At 42.9% G+C, this 18,752-nt stretch overlaps 1 protein-coding gene across 1 annotated transcript; it reads left to right on the forward strand.

The window, feature by feature from the left end:
- Positions 1-1,459: 1,459 nt before the first annotated feature.
- si:dkey-178e17.1 (tricarboxylate transport protein B, mitochondrial) lies at positions 1,460-18,144 on the forward strand. Its single transcript, XM_054611094.1, has 9 exons — positions 1,460-1,710; positions 10,927-11,034; positions 12,212-12,311; positions 15,811-15,949; positions 16,409-16,493; positions 16,649-16,753; positions 17,569-17,684; positions 17,824-17,897; positions 17,999-18,144. Exons 1-9 carry the CDS (start codon positions 1,587-1,589, stop codon positions 18,111-18,113), a joined length of 966 nt encoding a protein of 321 aa, XP_054467069.1. The 5' UTR covers positions 1,460-1,586; the 3' UTR covers positions 18,114-18,144.
- Positions 18,145-18,752: the final 608 nt, after the last annotated feature.

Here is an 18,752-nt window from a genome sequence, read left to right on the forward strand (position 1 = left end):
AGGAAGTGGAAGAATAATAATTATAATAATGAAAAACTGTAGTCTGTGCATGTGCTGCCAAACTTTAAAGCTGCAATCAGGAGCACAATTTCCATGTTACATTCAAGTATATCAAGTATTACTAATGTTGAAATGTTCATAACGGGAAGTGGTGGTGAAGCTCCGACAGACTTGAGGAGATGGAGACTCTAAGCTCACTTCCTGGTGCCAGTTGGTTCAAAAAAATAAATAAATAATTATATTGTACTGAAAACTGTATAATTTAAGATATATATTGAAACACCTAACTAATCAAAGGAGTCAAATACTATGGAATGTAGTGTCTATAGTGTGTGTCTGTTGTAGTCTTAAAAAGCATAATGATTTTTGTAAGAAAATGACAAAACGCAAAAAACAACAAAATAGCAAGTAATAAATGGCAAAGTGTTGAGGGAATGATTCTCCCAGCGGTGACAGTTCAGTTGAGTTTGTTTACTTCCTGTTCGTCCCCACGTGATGCACTGATGATGAGCCACTTTTCCACAGTGCGCGTGGACGGTTTCAAAGCGGAAAGCGGGCCACGCACGAGTGAAGAGAGGCGGGAGGCAGTTTACACACACACACACACACACACACACACACACACACACACACACACACACACACACACACACACACACACAGTGTTGGTGCATTTTCGTGCCAGGGGAAATATATGTGCACACTCTCTATGGCCTGTTCTGCTTGTGTGTTACTGGAGGTGGGGGTTGGGTGTGGTTTATGCCCGGGTTTCTCCCTGCTGTCCCTTCTTCATGACCCAGACTGACACTATCGTCACCGAGCTGCCGAGGCCTGAGTGATGGTTTCTGTGTGTCGGAGCCGCTGCCTCTTTGTTTGTAGATGGCGTGGCTGGCACCCATTACTGCCAGCTGTTGGGAGGGGGAATGCGGAAGGTTTTTGGTCGTAAAACAATTTAATAACAGGGGGATGGGACTTTATTCTTCCCCGCGGGACTGCATTCAGATGGTAATAGAGACACGGAGAGGCTGCGGTCCCGCCCTCCGCCCTCCTCCTCCTCCTTCTTCTTCTTCTTCTTCTTCTTCTTCTTCTTCTTCTGTGGAATAAAAGTAGCCACACACCACCGACAACAGGCTCGGCGGTTGATACAAAAAAACCCCAATTGAACCAGCCCCACGGAGACAAAAGACCAAGTTCAACGGGGCAGCAGGACACGCCGCCTCCTCCTCGCTTCCGGTTCGCTGAGCTCTACGTGCGCACTGCCGTCGTGATACGGCGTTGTCATGGTTACAAAAAACAGCCATTGGATATAGAGCGTCCCAACTTCCACGACGGCCCCCAGTGTCCGCCCACTGTCAACAGAGAGAGGGAGGGAGAGAGAGGGAGAGGGAGACAGAGAGAGAGAGAGTCTGAGCCCGGGTCACCTGCAGCATCCAGGAGAGCACCAGACAGCAGCTGCCAATGTGTCGCGCGCTCCGCTCCACTTGAAGATTTTCAAGCCACTTAAGCTACTTTAATATAAAAGCTGAATAGAGTAGAAGCTTTTTTTGGGGGGTTTATATCTATAAGTGTGCATTTCCCCGGTAATTATGCAGGATAGAGGCGCGTGTATCGGCCCCTTCTGCAGACCGAGGTGTCTGGCGGCGGCGGCGGCGGCGGCGGCACCGGCGGGGAAAACGAAACTAACTCACCCGGGAAAGGCTATTCTGGCAGGTGAGTCCATCGGGAAGTTAGACACAATGTTACTTGTTTGTGAAGAAGTTAGAGTTTAACAAAATGTTCTATTGCTTTTTAAATTCGGCTACTTTGTACGAGCAGCAAAGGTGCAAAACAAAATAAATACTTGAAAAATAATTGAACAAAAGGCAAAAGAGCCAAACCATTCAGTTAATTGAGGTGACAGGAGTTAATGTAAACTTGTATATAAGATATAAGTAAAGTCAACAACTCAACACATAATGCGGAAGCAGGTTTTTAAACAGACTTGCTACATTTTTCCACCAACTTCTATCACTTGCCCTCAAACAGTGCTGACCTGGTGACCCTCGTGAAGCCGTCCTGTCACGGTGGGATCTTAGCTGCAGCACCGATGTGCTTCTAAAGATCACCTCCAGGACACCTCACATAATGCCGTTAGAGAGGATGCATAGCCTTTAATGTTGAGCTTTTTCTTCTTCATCATATCACGTGATCTTTTCCCCCCAGTTATCATTCAATTGTAGATGTAGAAGTTAATATTTTCTTCTTTCAAGATCACTTTAAGGACTGAATATCCTGTGATGTGATGAAACAAGTCCCTCAGCAGCTACTAAATGGACCTTGTGTCGAGTGGCAGAAATATATTGATCCATTCTATCATCTCAGTGCTGCATTCTAACTAATGTACCTAAATACTACAACTGTTGATCCATTTATTTGGTTAATCATGTGGTGAATAAATGTCAAAATATCGCTTACAATCTAAATAATAAACATCTAAAACGTAATTTAAAGCCAAACCGATTAATCTGCTGATCTCTCTTAATGTGAAAAAGGGGAACACATTTTATTTACATTTTTTATATATATTTATTGACATATTAACAGATCAATTGATCGACTTATTGTTTTAGCACTGCTTCAGTCATGCTTGTTGTCAACCATTCCTGTGATTCATCAGTTTATCCCCGCTGAGGTTCAGAAACCCCACTCTTCCTCTCCCGCTGCTCCGCCCTCCCCCCTCCTGTGTTGATGATCAGGGTGCAGCAGCTCCAGCTGATGAAGAGCCTCTCATAGCTGCCCCTGTATTAAGGCTTCACGCTGCTATTTGGCAGCACTCTGTTGATTTCAGCCTTGTTCTCTGGCACCGGCTCCATGCTGAATATTTCAGCGTTCTGAATGAATTCCTTTTGATTGGAGATTGAAAAAAAAAGATAACTATTACAGGGCTGCCGCTCAGGATTATTTTAGATGTTGTGCTGAATTCTTTTTTTTTTTTTTTATCAATCGATGAATCATTATGTCTTAATAGTGAAACATTCCCATAAATTATCAGAGCCAATGGTGACTTCTTCAACTTGCTTTTTTTTACCTGGCCAAGAGTTCAAAGCCCCGAAATATTTAGTTTACTATGATAAACAGGACAAAGGTACGCATTAAAACCTCACACTCGAGAAGTCAAAACCAGCCAATGCTTGGTTGAAAATGATTAACCGTGTTAATCCGTCTTAATCGTAATGTGCATTTTTATACATTCACACTGCCCCATCCAATTCAGATTTAGCTCCATTAATTCGTTCAATCACATGGTTTGGAAAAACACAAACAAACGACATCTAACTGTATTAAGAGGTTTTAGTGTTTCTAACCCTGAAGGCACAAAAAAGCTTTTATGTAATTCATGTTTTTATATACTAAGGTAATTTACTTTTGTTTAAATTCAGCATAAAAATAACTCCCTCACATACTTTTGAGCTTCTTATCCACTTCTTTATCACCTGATTGTCTTGCTTTTACAGCATAGCGTATCAATAACGATTCAAACACTTTAAAAACAACTGTTTGAGTGAATGATTTTGTGGTACGTGGAGCGAGGAGAGAGGGAAACAAAACAAATCTCCTGACTGGTGTCGTCCTGTCAGCCCGGGAGAAATTGGAAATGCAGCCGTGGTGAGACCTTTCCCTCCCCCCTCCCCTCCCCCCATCAGTCCTGTGCAGCCTGATTGACTGGATATGGCCCCGCGCGTCGCTCCCTGTGTCGTTTAGCTCGTCTCGAGCCTGTCGTTCCAGTTTTCTTTTTTTTTGCAACGGCTGCATGATCTCATCCTCCCTGTCTCTCAACTCTGTTCACCCTCTGACTCCTCCCGGCCTCGCTGTCAGGAAGCCATTGATTTATCAGTCTTGCAAAGGTTTTTCAGAATGAAAGTGCATGTGTATAGTTTGATGTTCAAAGCATGACTCAGCGACTGTCCTTTTTCAGTCGTCCATCAATCGCCACAGCCGATAGTTTACATCGTCAGGATTATGAATTCCTCTCGCCCAGCTGTGGCAGTTTCATAAATCCAGTTGACACCCCTCGCAGTGCTCCGACATGCTAATGCTACTTCAGGTTCATCTGTTATGGTTAGCAGCATGTCTGTGTGTGTGTGTGTGGCGAAAGAGACCCAGCTGCGCATTCTCGCATCGAAGGCTCCACAGTAGACAAAGCAAGAAGTAGAAGGTTGAAGCTTAATGGGTTACAGGGCCCACATAGACGGAGAGAGTGGTTAGGGAGGAGGGGTGAGCGTTCACACACATTTCCAAAGCTTTTAGAGATCCGTGAGCTCTTTCTGCTCCCATTGGATAGTTTAAAGTCCTCTCTCGGCAGCCACTGGCGATGGCCGGAGTTGAGACAAGAAAGGAGGGAGGCTTTTGTCTGCGCGAGGCCTGAGGGAGAGAGAGCGGTCTAAATGGAGTCTCTGGTCCTGATTTGCTGGCCGTTGTGCATTCTTACTCTGTCATGGCGTTTATTTGTAACACTTCTGAGCAGAGCCTAGGAAGCAGAGGGATGGACTGAAAGAAAGAGAAAGTCCTTTTATTCCTTTTTTTATCTTGATTTTATGATGGATTAGATTTTCCACCGAGACGGGCTTGCTTTTATGTCACTTTTCCTGTTCCCTCTTCCTTCTTTTCCTCTCCTCCGTCTCTCTCTCTCCCTCTCTCTCCCTCTCTCTGGCCTCGGGGCAGCCGGCTAGGTTTCTCTGAGTGGTTGTCTCCTCTCAGGCTCAGAGGGCTCGTCAAACGAGGCGCTTACTCCCTGCTCCCTCGCGTCACAGGTGACGCAGGCGATCCCCTTTTCTGCGCTGTGCTGTCTGCTCCCAGACCCCCGAGTACCAGAAGGCCAGTTGATAAATTACAGTGCATGTGACGGCCTGTCTGCTACATCTTGGCGTAATGCTTCCACACAAACAAATAGAAATGAGTGCAGAAAGGCCCACATGACAGCATTCTTCATTGCATTTGTGAATGTCTTTGAAAGTCATTACAGCACCACAGGTTTTGCAGGTTTTGTCCAGGCGGCAACCTCCAGTTCTGAAAAGTGAAGTCAATGTAGAAGTGCCATAAACTTGCATTCTTTCTACTGGCCATCTTGGGGCATAGAAGGCTATGAGAAAATGACCCTACTTTTAACTTGATTTATTACAGTAAACATTGAAAACATGAGTTTATGGTCTCTTTAATACAACGTAATTTCAGTTGGTAAATGATGGTCCCATTTAGAGTCAAATAGACCATAAAGAAGGGTAGGCTTTAGGGTGTGGCAACCTTGTGGTTGGCAGGTAGCTGCAACGTAGTTGTCTGGTCTGGGAGTTGTCCCTGTTTTCTTCTTCCAACTTCAAACCTTTCACAATGTGTTTTCAATTCATTTCAACATTTTTGGTCACCTCAAAATGTCTTAATCATTGTTAGGTTCTGCTTAGCTTTACCCTTTCCTGTTACTTATGGTTGCAAAAAACAAGATATCCATGACCAAAAAACAAAGTAGAAATGTAGACAGGCTAAAATCCAAGATTTCGACGACCAATAACCAAGATGTTGATAGACCGAAAACTAAGATGCCGACGCTCAAAAACCAAGAGGTCAACTGCCAAAAAACAAGATTTAGATGACCAAAACCCAAGATGCTGACAGGCCAAAAACCATTATGTCAACAGCCTAAAACAGAGATGGCAAATGCCAAAATGCCAAACTCGATGCTTCAAACCAAATGGATGATGTCTTGGTGTCCACTTCTTATTTACAGTCTATGGTTTTATCTCACTAGTTGCAAGTCACCCTTTTCTCATAAGATTTTCTCTCTTTCAGTCAGCAGCGGGTTTTAATTCATTACACAGTCATGTGAAAGTTAACTCAAAACTAATTTCAGAGCATCGATCAGAGTTATTTAATCACAGCAGGGCAATTCATTCTCACATAATTAACTTTTTGGTTGAAAAATAAAACACTCTGACGTTTAGTTCGAGATTGTCGGCCAACAGCAATCTTTTAAAGGCCTTGAAAACCCATTTTCTCAATCTGCCTCTTTCTATGAGCGATGGGGTTGTTATGTAGTCCTGAGGGAAATATCTTTAGCTGCTACGAGTTAACTGTATTTTCAAACCAGCTAGTCGCTAACCTTTGCCCGCCTGCTGTTCGGAACTGGGGTTTTACACTGCCTTTTGCTTCTGGAAACCACTCTGAAGAGAGAGGTTAGACTGAATCAAAACAGGAAAGTTGAAAGACGCTAAAACCCTCTATAGAGCTGAGGCAATGTGATGTTAATATAAATATATTTATTATATCATTCTGTTTATTAATTCTTTGTTTGAGACTTTGACAGCCTAATTTTTTAATACAGATCGATGCTTAGTTAGTGCTGAACTTTTGAAGTCAGAGCTTCCTTGAATGCATCAAGCTAAAGTTTTGAAACGCTCATAATTGCATGCAAAATCAGGCTGATCAGCAGACTGAATATACAGTCTGTTGGGCTACAAGCTCAAACCTCTATGTAATTCATCTAAATGTAAAACATGGATACCCATTCAGCTGCAAAGAGCCCAGCAGCCTTGTCTACAGCTGTACAAACTGTCAAAGCAAACCTGTGAACGTTTGTGTTTTAACACGCTGCAGTGAAAACGGCTCCCGTGTAAAAAAAAAAATCGGCAATCCATCCTGTAATTAAGCATCAGCTCGGCATTAGGGAGTGACGCTCGGGACAGAGGAAGCCTGAAAGGCCAGGCGTCAGATGAATAATTCTTTTCATGTTTTTTGCACGAGGCAAACAGGGATACTACGGCCCTGTTAATGGGACACCTCATGTTTGAAGTACATCAGTCCTCTGGCTACGTTCTCCTTTTGGACTGGAGACATGGACTTAACAACATCTTTACCCGGACTCCAGAGAATTTAAAGTGAGAGATAATAATCTAAATAAAGGACATCCGGATGAATAATAGATAGATTCCGCTGGAAAACTGCTTATTAATTTCCTGTTACATACACACACACACACACACACACACACACACACACACACACACACACACACACACACACACACACACGTAGATACACATTGTTGACTGTTATGGGTTATGGGTTTTTCCTGTCTTAGACGGATATGGAGTCACTGAAAGAGAATCTTAATTCTCTAAAAAGGTTTATTTTGAAGGAAATGGTGAGGACGTGCTAGATTATCAGCTCCTCCAAAGAGAAGGGAAGTTTCTTAGTGGACCAGATGTGTTGGATGCTCGTTAGAGTCACCCAAGCAGACAGGAAAGGGTTCCAGAGACGGTTCCTCCCTGTCAGCTGCACCGCCAGACGCACACCTGGCTCCCTCTGCGCCTCTCTGTGTGTTCAAAACTATGTGGCGCTGAAATGATCAGTGGATTTTTAGCTCGATAAGTCTGGATAAACTACTCTGGTGATATATCGCCAGTTTAAGTAATCTTTTAAGAAAAAACGCTTCCTGCTTTTTTTTGTCTTATGTGATAGTAAACTGGATGTCGTTTAAAAAAAATTGGAATTTGAAGACGTCACCTTGGGCTTCAGGAAACTGTAATGGCACAGTTAGTAGTAATAAACAACACCAAACATATGACCCAGCAATCATTATTGCATATCTTTATATGACAAACATACCAAAGAATATAGGTTATTATTAATTTCTTTGAATCGTTTTTAAACTAATGTATTTATAGTTTTTAGAATTTATGTAGAATAAGCATATCACGTTGTTATCGATTGCTACTGACTAATTTACAAAAAAATAATGTGAATCATGACAAGATGGGTCTGCTTAGAGGGTCTTTATTATAAATGTCACCATATTTAATATATAATATGATTTTTCTTTTAACATGGGCGTCTTTATAGTTGGAAAATAAAAAAACGTCCATGGATCCCTGAGGATAAACCCTAATGACTCTGGTGGTTCCCGGACTTCTAATCCAGTTCCACCAGCACAAAGCCCGATTCACAAAGCAATGTTTGGCCAAGTTTGGTATGGATGAACTTGATCAACACCATCAAACAGCTGACTATGAGTCAGGCCTTATCACCCAACGCTCTTGTGGCTGAATGGAAGCAAATCCCTTTCGATCAACATTCTTTTGGAAATCCTTTTTGCAGAAGAGGGAGGCTGTTATAGCAGCACATTCATGCCTCTGGAATGATATGACAAACAATCACATATAGGTGTGATTTCCCCATGTCTGAAGTGTTTATTGATTGTTCCGAACACAGAGTTACCTTTGAAGCGTACACGAAGTCATGCCGCCTAGGTCAGATTCATTAAACTGCTGCCCAGCTTGTTTTTAAATCTCCAAGAGTCTGAAGGAGCAGATGTGTTTCCATTTTTTCCCCGCCTCTGGGTTGTGAATATCACTCCCAACGCCGTTTCCATTTCTTTCTCGTGTAATAGCAAGTGTCAAGGATCTATGTGGATGCATTGATTTTATGACACGGTGTGGAAAAGTGCTGCTGCTGGGGGAAGAGGAAAGGGGGGAGGAGGGACGCTGGGAGAAAAATGAAGAACGGGTGAGGGGAGCGAGCCGACGGAGATAAAGATTAATGGCCGTTTGGCTCTTGTCACCCACGCCTGGCAGTTGCACGGGAGTCGTTTAGGGTGTCATATGTAAGTTTGTGCGTGTGAAATATGTGTGTTTTGGATGTGGGCTTCAAAAATGGACTGAAACGAAGCGCTGCTCCTCCTGATGAGGATTGATCGTGTTTATGCGGGTTGCCGGGTGACTGCCGGTTGGGTTTTTCACGTTAAGGCCGCCGTCTCGGCTGAAAACAGATGAATGAGGTTTATTGTTTTCTTCTTCTACAAGATAACACTGACCCACTGATCCTGGATCAGCACAGCTGGAGTGGAGCGTTGTAGAGCTCATGTGACTCCTGTTACGGCTCAGCCAACATTTACTGACAGCTCACTGGCCGGGTGGTTAAAGTGTGTGTGTGAGTTTGTGGGTGTGTGTATGTGTGTGAGAAATCACATGATTCAGCTTTGTGGTACTCACAGTTTTTTATGACTCATGCTATAATCAATGATAAGCAGGTTTATGATTGTGCCTCTAATCACAGCATCATCCCAATACTGATGGTAACTGAAATACTCAAAATCACATGTTGCAAAATCAAAATAACTTTCATCACACTGAATAAAATAAATGGATGTGTAATGTTTGGGTAGAATAAAAATGTTCAGACATTTTCAGGTATTTCAAATATTGTGCTTGACACATTTAGCTGTAAATGTTTACTGTATCATTGATTTACACGTCAAAGATGTGAATCCCTCAATTTTAATATCTCAATTTTCCCACAATTCAATGGTATGGAGATAAATGACTCTAAATGATGGTATTAGATAATTGTGCAGCCTTAAGTAAACGCCATTTTCCCTTATTGATTTCCTTTATTAAATCAGCCCCACTCTCAGGAGAGGAGGCGCAGATAAAGAGACGCAGGCTTATAATCTTATATCGGGAAGAAATTCCCCATGTTATGTATCTACTTATCGTCCTAAAACGCATGTCCTGGGTTAAATATATGCTTTTATCTTATTGTAGGTAAGTGGAGGCTCTGCTTCTGGGTGCCACAGTGATAAATGATTGTGTTGGCAGCATGTAAGGAGCTTAATGACACATGTGCATGTTGAGTGAAACATCGCTTTGCTGTGGCAGCATGTGGAGCCAGGATACACTGGGAGAAAAATAAAATACACTAGTAGTAACACATTCTACTTCCAAGACTTTCAGCCAGTGTTGAAAAAAAAAAGCAGCACATAGACTGCACCCATTTTAAACTGGATTTTCTCGTTTTTTCTACAAGCAAAAAACTCATGCTATGAGAAGAATTTTAAGAATGCTTTAACCTCATAAATATTCTACATAAAGGGGCTTTAACATGGACATGTTGTATACATTCTTGGTGGTGTATGGGAAGCCTTATTTTATCTCAGCAACTGCAACTTTTTCTTAAAAATAGTAAACATGTGATTACACTTCTGGTAATTTCCAGAAACAGATGAAGAATCAAGACCACTTCCTGTTGAGACTGCTTCTCTGTGAGTCCGATTTGGACATTTCTGTTTTTGACTTCCCATTTATCTTTTTTTTTGTGTTCTGGCCTTTTCCGACATGGCACAAAAACACTTATTTCAGATCAGGAAAAATTTTTTTGTCTGTCTGTACATTTCTGTGTAACCACAGAATGTGTGTATCTCACCATGCACCGCTTGTGTGTGTGTTTGCATGTGTGTGTCAGTGTCATTGAGTTAATGGAGGGTCTTGGTCTGGGTAATGGAGCCCCTCCCTGCAGGCTGAGCAGATAATTTAATTAATGTCAGCCCTGTTTCCATCCTCCCTCCTCCATCCTCCCCCCCGTGACTCCTCTGTGCTGAGCATCAGCCTCGCTTTTGGACACTTGTCCTCATCTACTGGACTCATCGACCGCAGCTCGTCTCAGGCTTTAACTCTGTAGCGGTCACACACGCCTTCGTTCATTCACTTCATTTCTTTCTTTCTGTATATGTTATTCTCTGAAATCACAGGCTAAAAAAATGGTACAGGATATTTAAAAAGCAGAAATGTTTTCTCACAAACCGCCTCCCTTCTTCTCTCAAACAGCACAGTCGCCGGCGTAGTTTAGCCGCAGTTGATTAATCACCACTCAGCTCGTTGCTCTTCCTCCCTCGACTGCTGTGCTTTTAATGTTTATGGAGGGAGAGCCATTTGTGGGTTCGCTGTAATGATCCATGAGGCGATGGCTCCTCCGTGTAAATTTATAAGAATGACAGGGCACTGAGTCAGGCTCGGTTTTAGGCTGCAGACATGGTGTACTCACTTTGTTTTGTCTGCTCTAGGTTAAATACATTTTTTTCATTTTACCCATTAACATCTGCTCTGATTGTCTGTGATTTTTCAGGCGGCATTGCAGGAGGCATAGAGATCTGCATCACCTTCCCCACAGAGTACGTCAAGACCCAGTTACAACTGGATGAGAAGGCCAATCCACCCAAATACAGAGGAATAGGTGAGCGTGACGTGTATGACGAATGTTTTAACAGCTCCTGTTCTTTCCTAGCCAATATATAAAGAGCTGAATACAGGGTTTAATTAGATTCATTTAGCAAAATGTTCCACTTAAGTTGTTAGTTTTTTTCATTTCATCTTTGCAGCTAGCATTAAAAAAATAAACACAATAAAACAACAGGACAACTAAAGACATTAACGGAGCACCACGCTCATGGTAAATATGAAGCTACTACCAGCAGCCAGTTAGCTTAGCTTAGCACAGAGACTGTAAACAAGCACATGTCTACCTACCTGCCTTCCTTCCCTCCACCATACCTGCCCACCTACCTATCTACCTACCTATCTTCCTTCCTACCAACCTAACTACCTACCTACCTTTTTACCTGCCTACCTAACTACCTACCTACCTATACCTTCAGTATATTCTGTTCTTCATCCTGTCTCTGTGCCTCTCTCAGGAGCTCATTATCTAATTACCCATCATCCCTAGGTACATAAGGGATTCTGGCAGGCTGTCACTGTGCTTGTTAATATGACATAGAACAGACCAATGCACACTCACAATCCATGCGTGTCAGGGTAAACATACACCCACTCACACACACCCACACACACCCACACACACACACACACACACACACACACACACACACACACACACACACACACACACACACACACACACACACACACTCAGCCAGGATGTGTGACTTTAATGTTGGCTCGAGCTCTGAGGATCCGAGACCGTGCTAATGAGCGCTCAAGACAGCTGTTGCTTTTCTGCCCAGTTGTGCATTTGGCTCGATAGCAGAACACGAATTTACGACTCTAGATGGATATCTCTAGACGCAAGTTCAAAGAAAAGCACCAAGTTTTGGGGAAAACAATCTGTTGATGAACCAAAGTTGAAGGACAGATGTTGTGTGTAATCTTTAGCAGAGTCATTCCATACTGATGGCACAGAGCGAAGAGATTAATTAATGAAAAACACTGTAGCGCTACATTGATTATGCTATAGGGAAAAATGAACCAATTCCTATGCTGGCTGCGATTAATGCACTCAATTAATAAAAAAACACATTTCTACCAAAGAAACCTTTAAAGAGTAATTTCATTGAATGTAATTTGAACATTTTATAATGTGTGTGTGTGTGTGTGTGTGTGTCTTCCTCCAGGTGACTGTGTGAGACAGACAGTTCAGGGTCATGGTGTTAAAGGACTCTACAGAGGACTCAGCTCACTGCTGTATGGATCCATACCCAAATCTGCAGTCAGGTGAGTAAAATAACTAAAAGGATAAGACGAATAAACGAAGAATAAAAGTACTCAAGATCAGGCAAAATTTGTGACATAAAATTTGACCAATGTAAAGTAGTAAATCTCAAATGTACTTATAGACAAATTGGTTGAATAAATAATAGTTTCTTAGTTTGGGCATTTCCGCCTTTATTCTACAGAGGCCACTGAAGAAACGGGGGAGAAAGAAAGATAGAGAGAGAGAGGGAGAGAGGGGTATGACAACCCAGGACGTTGTGGTTATATGGCATGCGCTGTAACCACTCGGCTACCAAGGCGCTCCATATTTATATTCTAATAAACACATAAGGAGGTGTGTATATGTGTGCAGTAAAGTCTGGAATAAAAGGAGCACTTCTGTCGGAGCCGCTGTGATCGTCTACCTGGAACCACTAACTCACACGTTCCAATTATTCTAGTCCATTACCCACAATTCAAGGCATAAATGCCACACTAGCCTTCGGTATAATTACATTATTCTTTTGCAGCGATGACATTTATCTCCAGACAAATGTGCACTATTGCTGTGCACGTGTGCTCACGCATGCGAGCACGCACGTGTTGCTTAAGAAAAACGAAGTAAGCAATTTTACTGCCACAATTTTTTGTTCACCGTCACTTCCCTTTATTTCTTTCAATCTTTCTTTCTTTCTGTGTGTGTGTGTGTGTGTGTGTGTGTGTGTGTGTGTGTGTGTGTGTGTGTGTGTGTGTGTGTGTGTGTGTGTGTGTGTGACGCCGTGTGTGTGTGTGGGCAGAGCCTGTCTGTTTGATGGAGAGACAAGCTCAGCCAGGCGGAGCAAAGATGCCACTCAAACTCAGGCAGGGTTTCAATAGGAGTACAGAGAGGAAGACTTGGGATGGCACTCTGTCAATGTGTGTGTGTGTGTGTGTGTGTGTGTGTGTGTGTGTGTGTGTGTGTGTGTGTGTGTGTGTGTGTGTGTGTGTGTTTATGTGCAGTGTGTGTGTATGTGTGCACATATGAGTGTCAGTCAGCCTTTTCCAGAGGGAGTCTGACTGGTTTTTGTTTTGTCGTCGCACATTGTTATGTAAGAAAATGCGCATAAGTGGCTACGTTGTTTATAAAAATGTAACCTGCTGTGTGTAAGTTGTGTACATTTTCAGCTTTGGAACAAGTGTTTAAAGTTACACAACAATACATAAAAAACGTAAATAAAGGAAATGAAACATGACGGAAAGACTGAAAGTGACAGTTAGATGGATTTACGGAGAACATCGCATTTTTGCCACTGCCCGCTGTCTCTGTTTCGATCCGTTCTCTTCTTACTTCCTCCATCTTCCCTCCCCCCCCCTCCCTATCGCCCCCTGCCTCCCCCATCCCATTAACTGATTGCCTGTGCACCATCATGCGCCAAACAGGCTCCTGGAGGGTCGTAAGAGGGGTATGAGAGGGACAGACAAGAGAGCCTTTGACCTTTCCGTCCTCTTGGCCCTTTATCCATATTTACATCCCTCTCTCACGTCTGTCCATCCTCCTTTCTTTCTATTCTTTTTAAGGATGCAGCCGACTCCTTTCTTTATCTCCTTCATATCCACTTCTCATCGGCTGGACTGACCTTGTTGAAAGACCCACTAATGGAGATTGGGAATGACTCATCCCCGACTGTGGATGTCGGCCAAAACATGTCACGTCCTAGCGGAGAAGTTCAGTCCACTTGTTAAATGGGTTGGGAGGGGGAGTTTGGAGAGAGAGTAAATTGGCACAGGAGTGGGCCTGACAACGGCACATTTCTCTCCAGCAGCTTCTAACGAACAGCCTTTGTCTCACAAGGTTAGTTATTAAGTGCACTGCTGACTAAGTCTAAGAAAGCTGCAGGGAGGAAAGCTTTTTTTTTTTTTTATTCTCTCCAGGGCTAAAAAGCTGTTTTGTAGTCGGCGAGTCGTGTGCATCAAGAGAAAGAACTGAAAGGATTTATTTGTATGTGTTGTTTGTTCACCGCTCGACAGTGGGAGCCTGTTCATTGTGTGGAGAATTTCAAAAGTAAACCTGTGCGAGGAGCGAGGCAGAGGAACAGACGTGGAAGGTTAATGAGCGGAGGAGAAATTATAGGATAGTTATTTAAAAAACTAGAATCACGCAAGCCGAGCAGAAGAGACGAATCCCATTAGAGACGTAAGGACGGCAGGTAGATGGTTCGGGCAGACTGAGAAGAGACAGGGAGGAAAACAAAGCATTCATCAAGACCCAAGTGTCCGTCCTCCCCCACCCTTTTTGCTAAATGTACCGGGCAGCGTCCTCCCTTCAGTGCAATTCAATTCCATCTATAAATAACCTTTCTTGTAAAGGACTCTCTGGCACAACATTTTCTGATTGAAGAGATACATAAACCACACCCCTCTCTCTCTATCTCTCTCTCTCTCTCTCTCTCTTTGGGCCGGCTTCCATGGCAGCTGTTGCTGGTCACTCATTGGTTACTGAGACACCACGGTTTATTGGTGGATCCTTAATGAGGACGCAGGAAAGGAAGGATAATGAATTGAAAGCTGTAAGCACATTCTGCACTTTCAGTGGTCTAAACATTCTTGTTTTTTGCTAGGGAGAATCTCATTATATTACACTGCAATATCTCCACCTGTTTGTTTCAACTTGTTGTCACGATTGGCGGTGCAGGGAGACACTGGCTCAGTCCCAATGTCCAGGGAGTTAGGGCCGTCCTGCTGTCAGATCGTCGAGAGCTTGAGGGCTCTCTCAAAGACATTTTGAGCCCTTTATGCACACTCGCAGTACACACTTTGCCCCGAGGGGATCCCCCCACAATTCATAGCTCCATGACGTTGATACGCGGGGTTAAAGGGGAAGACCAGAAGCGGTAAACAAAGAAGCCGGCGCATGGGTGTTCAGCCTGGCATATTAAATCTACACAGAAACATTAACATTTATGATTTAAGATGGTTCATAAAAAAACACTATTACAATAATAAAAAAACATTACATATATATTAATATTAAACACCTGGTTTATTTAATCATTTCTTTAATTTTTTCTTATTATTTTTCGACAAAAACAGTATTGACAATTTGACATTATAACCTCTTCGGCAAGATCCTGGTAAACGTTCAAATCAGGCAGTAAACAAAACCGTGAACAATTGCGCTCAGTTTTTAGTTGTCAAGGTAACGTGGTATGTTGCAGCAAAGTTAGGTCCCTTCGGATTAATACCATTTCAAGCCCTTGGGGCCTCTTTCATTCAAGCATTTACCAGGTGACGTTGGTTAAGTCCCCAGGGGGTTCAGGGCTGAAGGGGGGGGGGGACGACGGGGGGGGGGGACATTGGGATTGGACCCAAATACAGACAGATGAGGAGACAGCAAGAGGGAGACAGCGATTTATTTTCAAAAGCTTACAGTGATCAAGAGTCCGGCAGGGAGAATGTCATAGATGCACTGTGTACTCACAAAGGTAAATATTCTTAAGTAATACAAGCATTTACAATAATGTGTTTTTCTTCCGTTACTCAGGTTCGGGGTGTTTGAGTTCCTCAGCAACCATGCGAGGGACGAGTCCGGTCGTCTGGACAGCACCAAAGGCCTGCTGTGTGGGCTCGGAGCCGGGATCCTGGAGGCCGTTTTGGTGGTCTGTCCCATGGAAACTGTTAAGGTATGTTACCAGCTGATCTGTGGTCAGATTTCTGATTTCATTTGTTGGATTTTTTTTGTTTCACTAAATGCCCGGCGAAGACGAATATACCTGAAACATCAAGTCCCATGTTCTCTGTCAATTTGTAATTTTTTGTATAAGAAGCCTACAAAAGATATGTCCACAGAATAAACATCCTGCTGTTTTTCAAGGACTTAAACAAATCTCCGGACGTTCATTAAACTCAGAAACAAAGGAGATTAGAAGCAGAAACATTTTGATACGAAGAAGCTCTTCTGTACTTATTATATTCTCAGAAGAACTGTTTGATATCGTGTCCCCCTACACACTGCGTCACTGTTTCATTTGAAAAAGAAGGACAGACTAAACATTTGTGCAGTTTTCAGTATTCAGTGATTCTCCCTTCTTTGTAATTGCAAAACAATAACTCCGTTCATTCTTTTTTTTTTATCTACCAAGGTTAAATTCATTCATGACCAGACGTCAGCCAACCCCAAATACAAGGGCTTCTTCCACGGAGTCAGAGAGATCGTCAATGCTCAAGGTAAAGACGGGCCGCAGTGCGTGTTACCTACCTGACATCTACTGGTCAGACAGGGTAATGCAGCTGGAAACACTGCTGATACAATTAGTGTAGCTTCCAGCCATGATGTTGTTTACTAAATGTGTTATTAAGTCCTTCTTATGGTGCCTTACCAGGAATAAGAGGGACATATCAGGGTCTCACTGCCACGGTCCTCAAACAAGGCTCCAACCAAGCTATTCGGTTCTATGTGATGACCTCTCTCAAGAACTGGTACAAAGGTCAGTTTCCATGTGTTTGTCTGTCTGTTAGTGTAAAAGATGTTTGAACAAGAGACCAACACTACTAATGGGTTATAGAAAAACGAGTTGGGATGTATGTTAGAAGTAGCTCCTTCACACTCTTAGAAATACAGTAAGGGTTCCAAATGGGTTCTTCCTGGAGGGTTGAGGTTCTACCCAGAACCATTTGCTTCTGTAGAAACCTTTGTAAAGAAAGGAAGAAATAATTCTTCAAGGATTTCTTAAAAGCATTAGTGTTAACCCCAAAACGGTACAGTATGACGGGTACTTGTGGAAGAAGGTCCCAGATCTTTAACTTAAGTAGCAATACGATAAAAGAAAAGAAAAGCCAATTTCAGATGATATTACTGGATTATAATTATAATTATTTTACAGTGATTATACACTTAAGAAAACACAATTATTAATATATTCCATTTCAACAACAAAGGGTTCAACTATGAGGGCAAGCCAAAGAACCCCCATATGGTTCTAGTTAGCACCTTTATTTCTTTGAATAACTTAGTTCTACTTTCATGAACCCTTGTGGAAGCAGTGGCCATGCTGCATCAACGCAAAAGAATCAAGACTAACATGGGTATTTGTACATATAATGGTGTGGACTTGGGATATGGTATACTATGAAGACTAATAATGTATAGGCTATATATAGAATCCGGACACACGTATTGTCTGAGGTCCAAAGAGGCAGAAAACAGGGTTCTACCAGCTAGATGCTCTGTTCAGTTGTTCAGTAGCAGGACTGCATTCAAGCATCCACTGTTACTGACTCCTCTGTAACATCCGTTCACCAGGTGATGACCCCAACAAAGCCATGAATCCCCTGTTGACCGGAGTATTTGGAGCCGTAGCCGGAGCAGCCAGTGTCTTTGGAAACACCCCACTAGATGTCATCAAGACCAGAATGCAGGTATAGTAATAAATGGTCACCATTATAAAGCAGAGGTTTTTTTGTGTTCCTTGCTGGGGTTGTAAATCACACTTGTCGACTCGTCGCCTCCTGCTGACATTTATTGGAAATAACAATACTTTTTCTATTTATTCTGAAGGGTCTGGAAGCACATAAATATAAAAGCACATGGGACTGTGCTTTAAAGATCCTGAGACATGAGGGCTTGGCAGCGTGAGTGCAACTATTATGATACATTAAGTCTACAGGGTTTAAATCTGCAAGTGACGCTGATGTTCTATATTCTCTCTCTCTCTCTTTGTGTCCACCTGTAGCTTCTACAAAGGGACGGTTCCCCGGCTGGGCCGCGTGTGTCTGGACGTGGCCATAGTCTTCATCATCTACGAGGAGGTGGTGAAGGTCCTGAACACGGTCTGGAAGACGGACTGAGCTGCCGGACGCTCAGAGAGACGGCTTCTCCCCCCCCGCTTCCCATCAGGCATCAGACACAGATCCGAGTTTTTCGCAGGCCTTTACAGCTGAACTCAGATCAGTGTCGTATGCCAACCAGGGAGTTAAAGAGCTCATAGGATAGGGACGGCGGACGAGAAAGAAAGCCTTAAAAGAGGCGTAGTGCACATCTGGAGTGAATGCAGAGCTTTGCTGCTAACAGGGGTCATTTTTTACAAGTGAGATTATAAAGTTAGCCATGTAACTGTGACAAAAAAATGCTTTATAATGCGTATACATTATTTCTAAATGTCGAACGAGGATCTCCAACATGATTCCTTTAAAACAAACTTTTTTATCAAGTTCTATGGCTCACTTTCTTGCAAACCCACTTTGTAAAACACCCTCCGTCAGTGAACAACATTATTTCCGGTCACCCACAGCTGTTCTACTGATGTTTACTGCGAGTATGCACGTGTCATACTAGAGTTTCTCGAGTTGGTTGGTGTTGCTCTGTGCTTCTTCTAGTGCCTAATATGGTTTTAAATCCAAAAGGAGCCAGACGGCAGCTGGTTGCAGTTTACATCACATCAACGTCATTGCAGCAACTTCCATAACTAAGCCTTCAATAGAAAGATT

The sequence above is a fragment of the Anoplopoma fimbria genome, chromosome 13 (assembly GCF_027596085.1).
Source record: "Anoplopoma fimbria isolate UVic2021 breed Golden Eagle Sablefish chromosome 13, Afim_UVic_2022, whole genome shotgun sequence".
Classification (NCBI taxonomy): Eukaryota; Metazoa; Chordata; class Actinopteri; order Perciformes; family Anoplopomatidae; genus Anoplopoma; species Anoplopoma fimbria.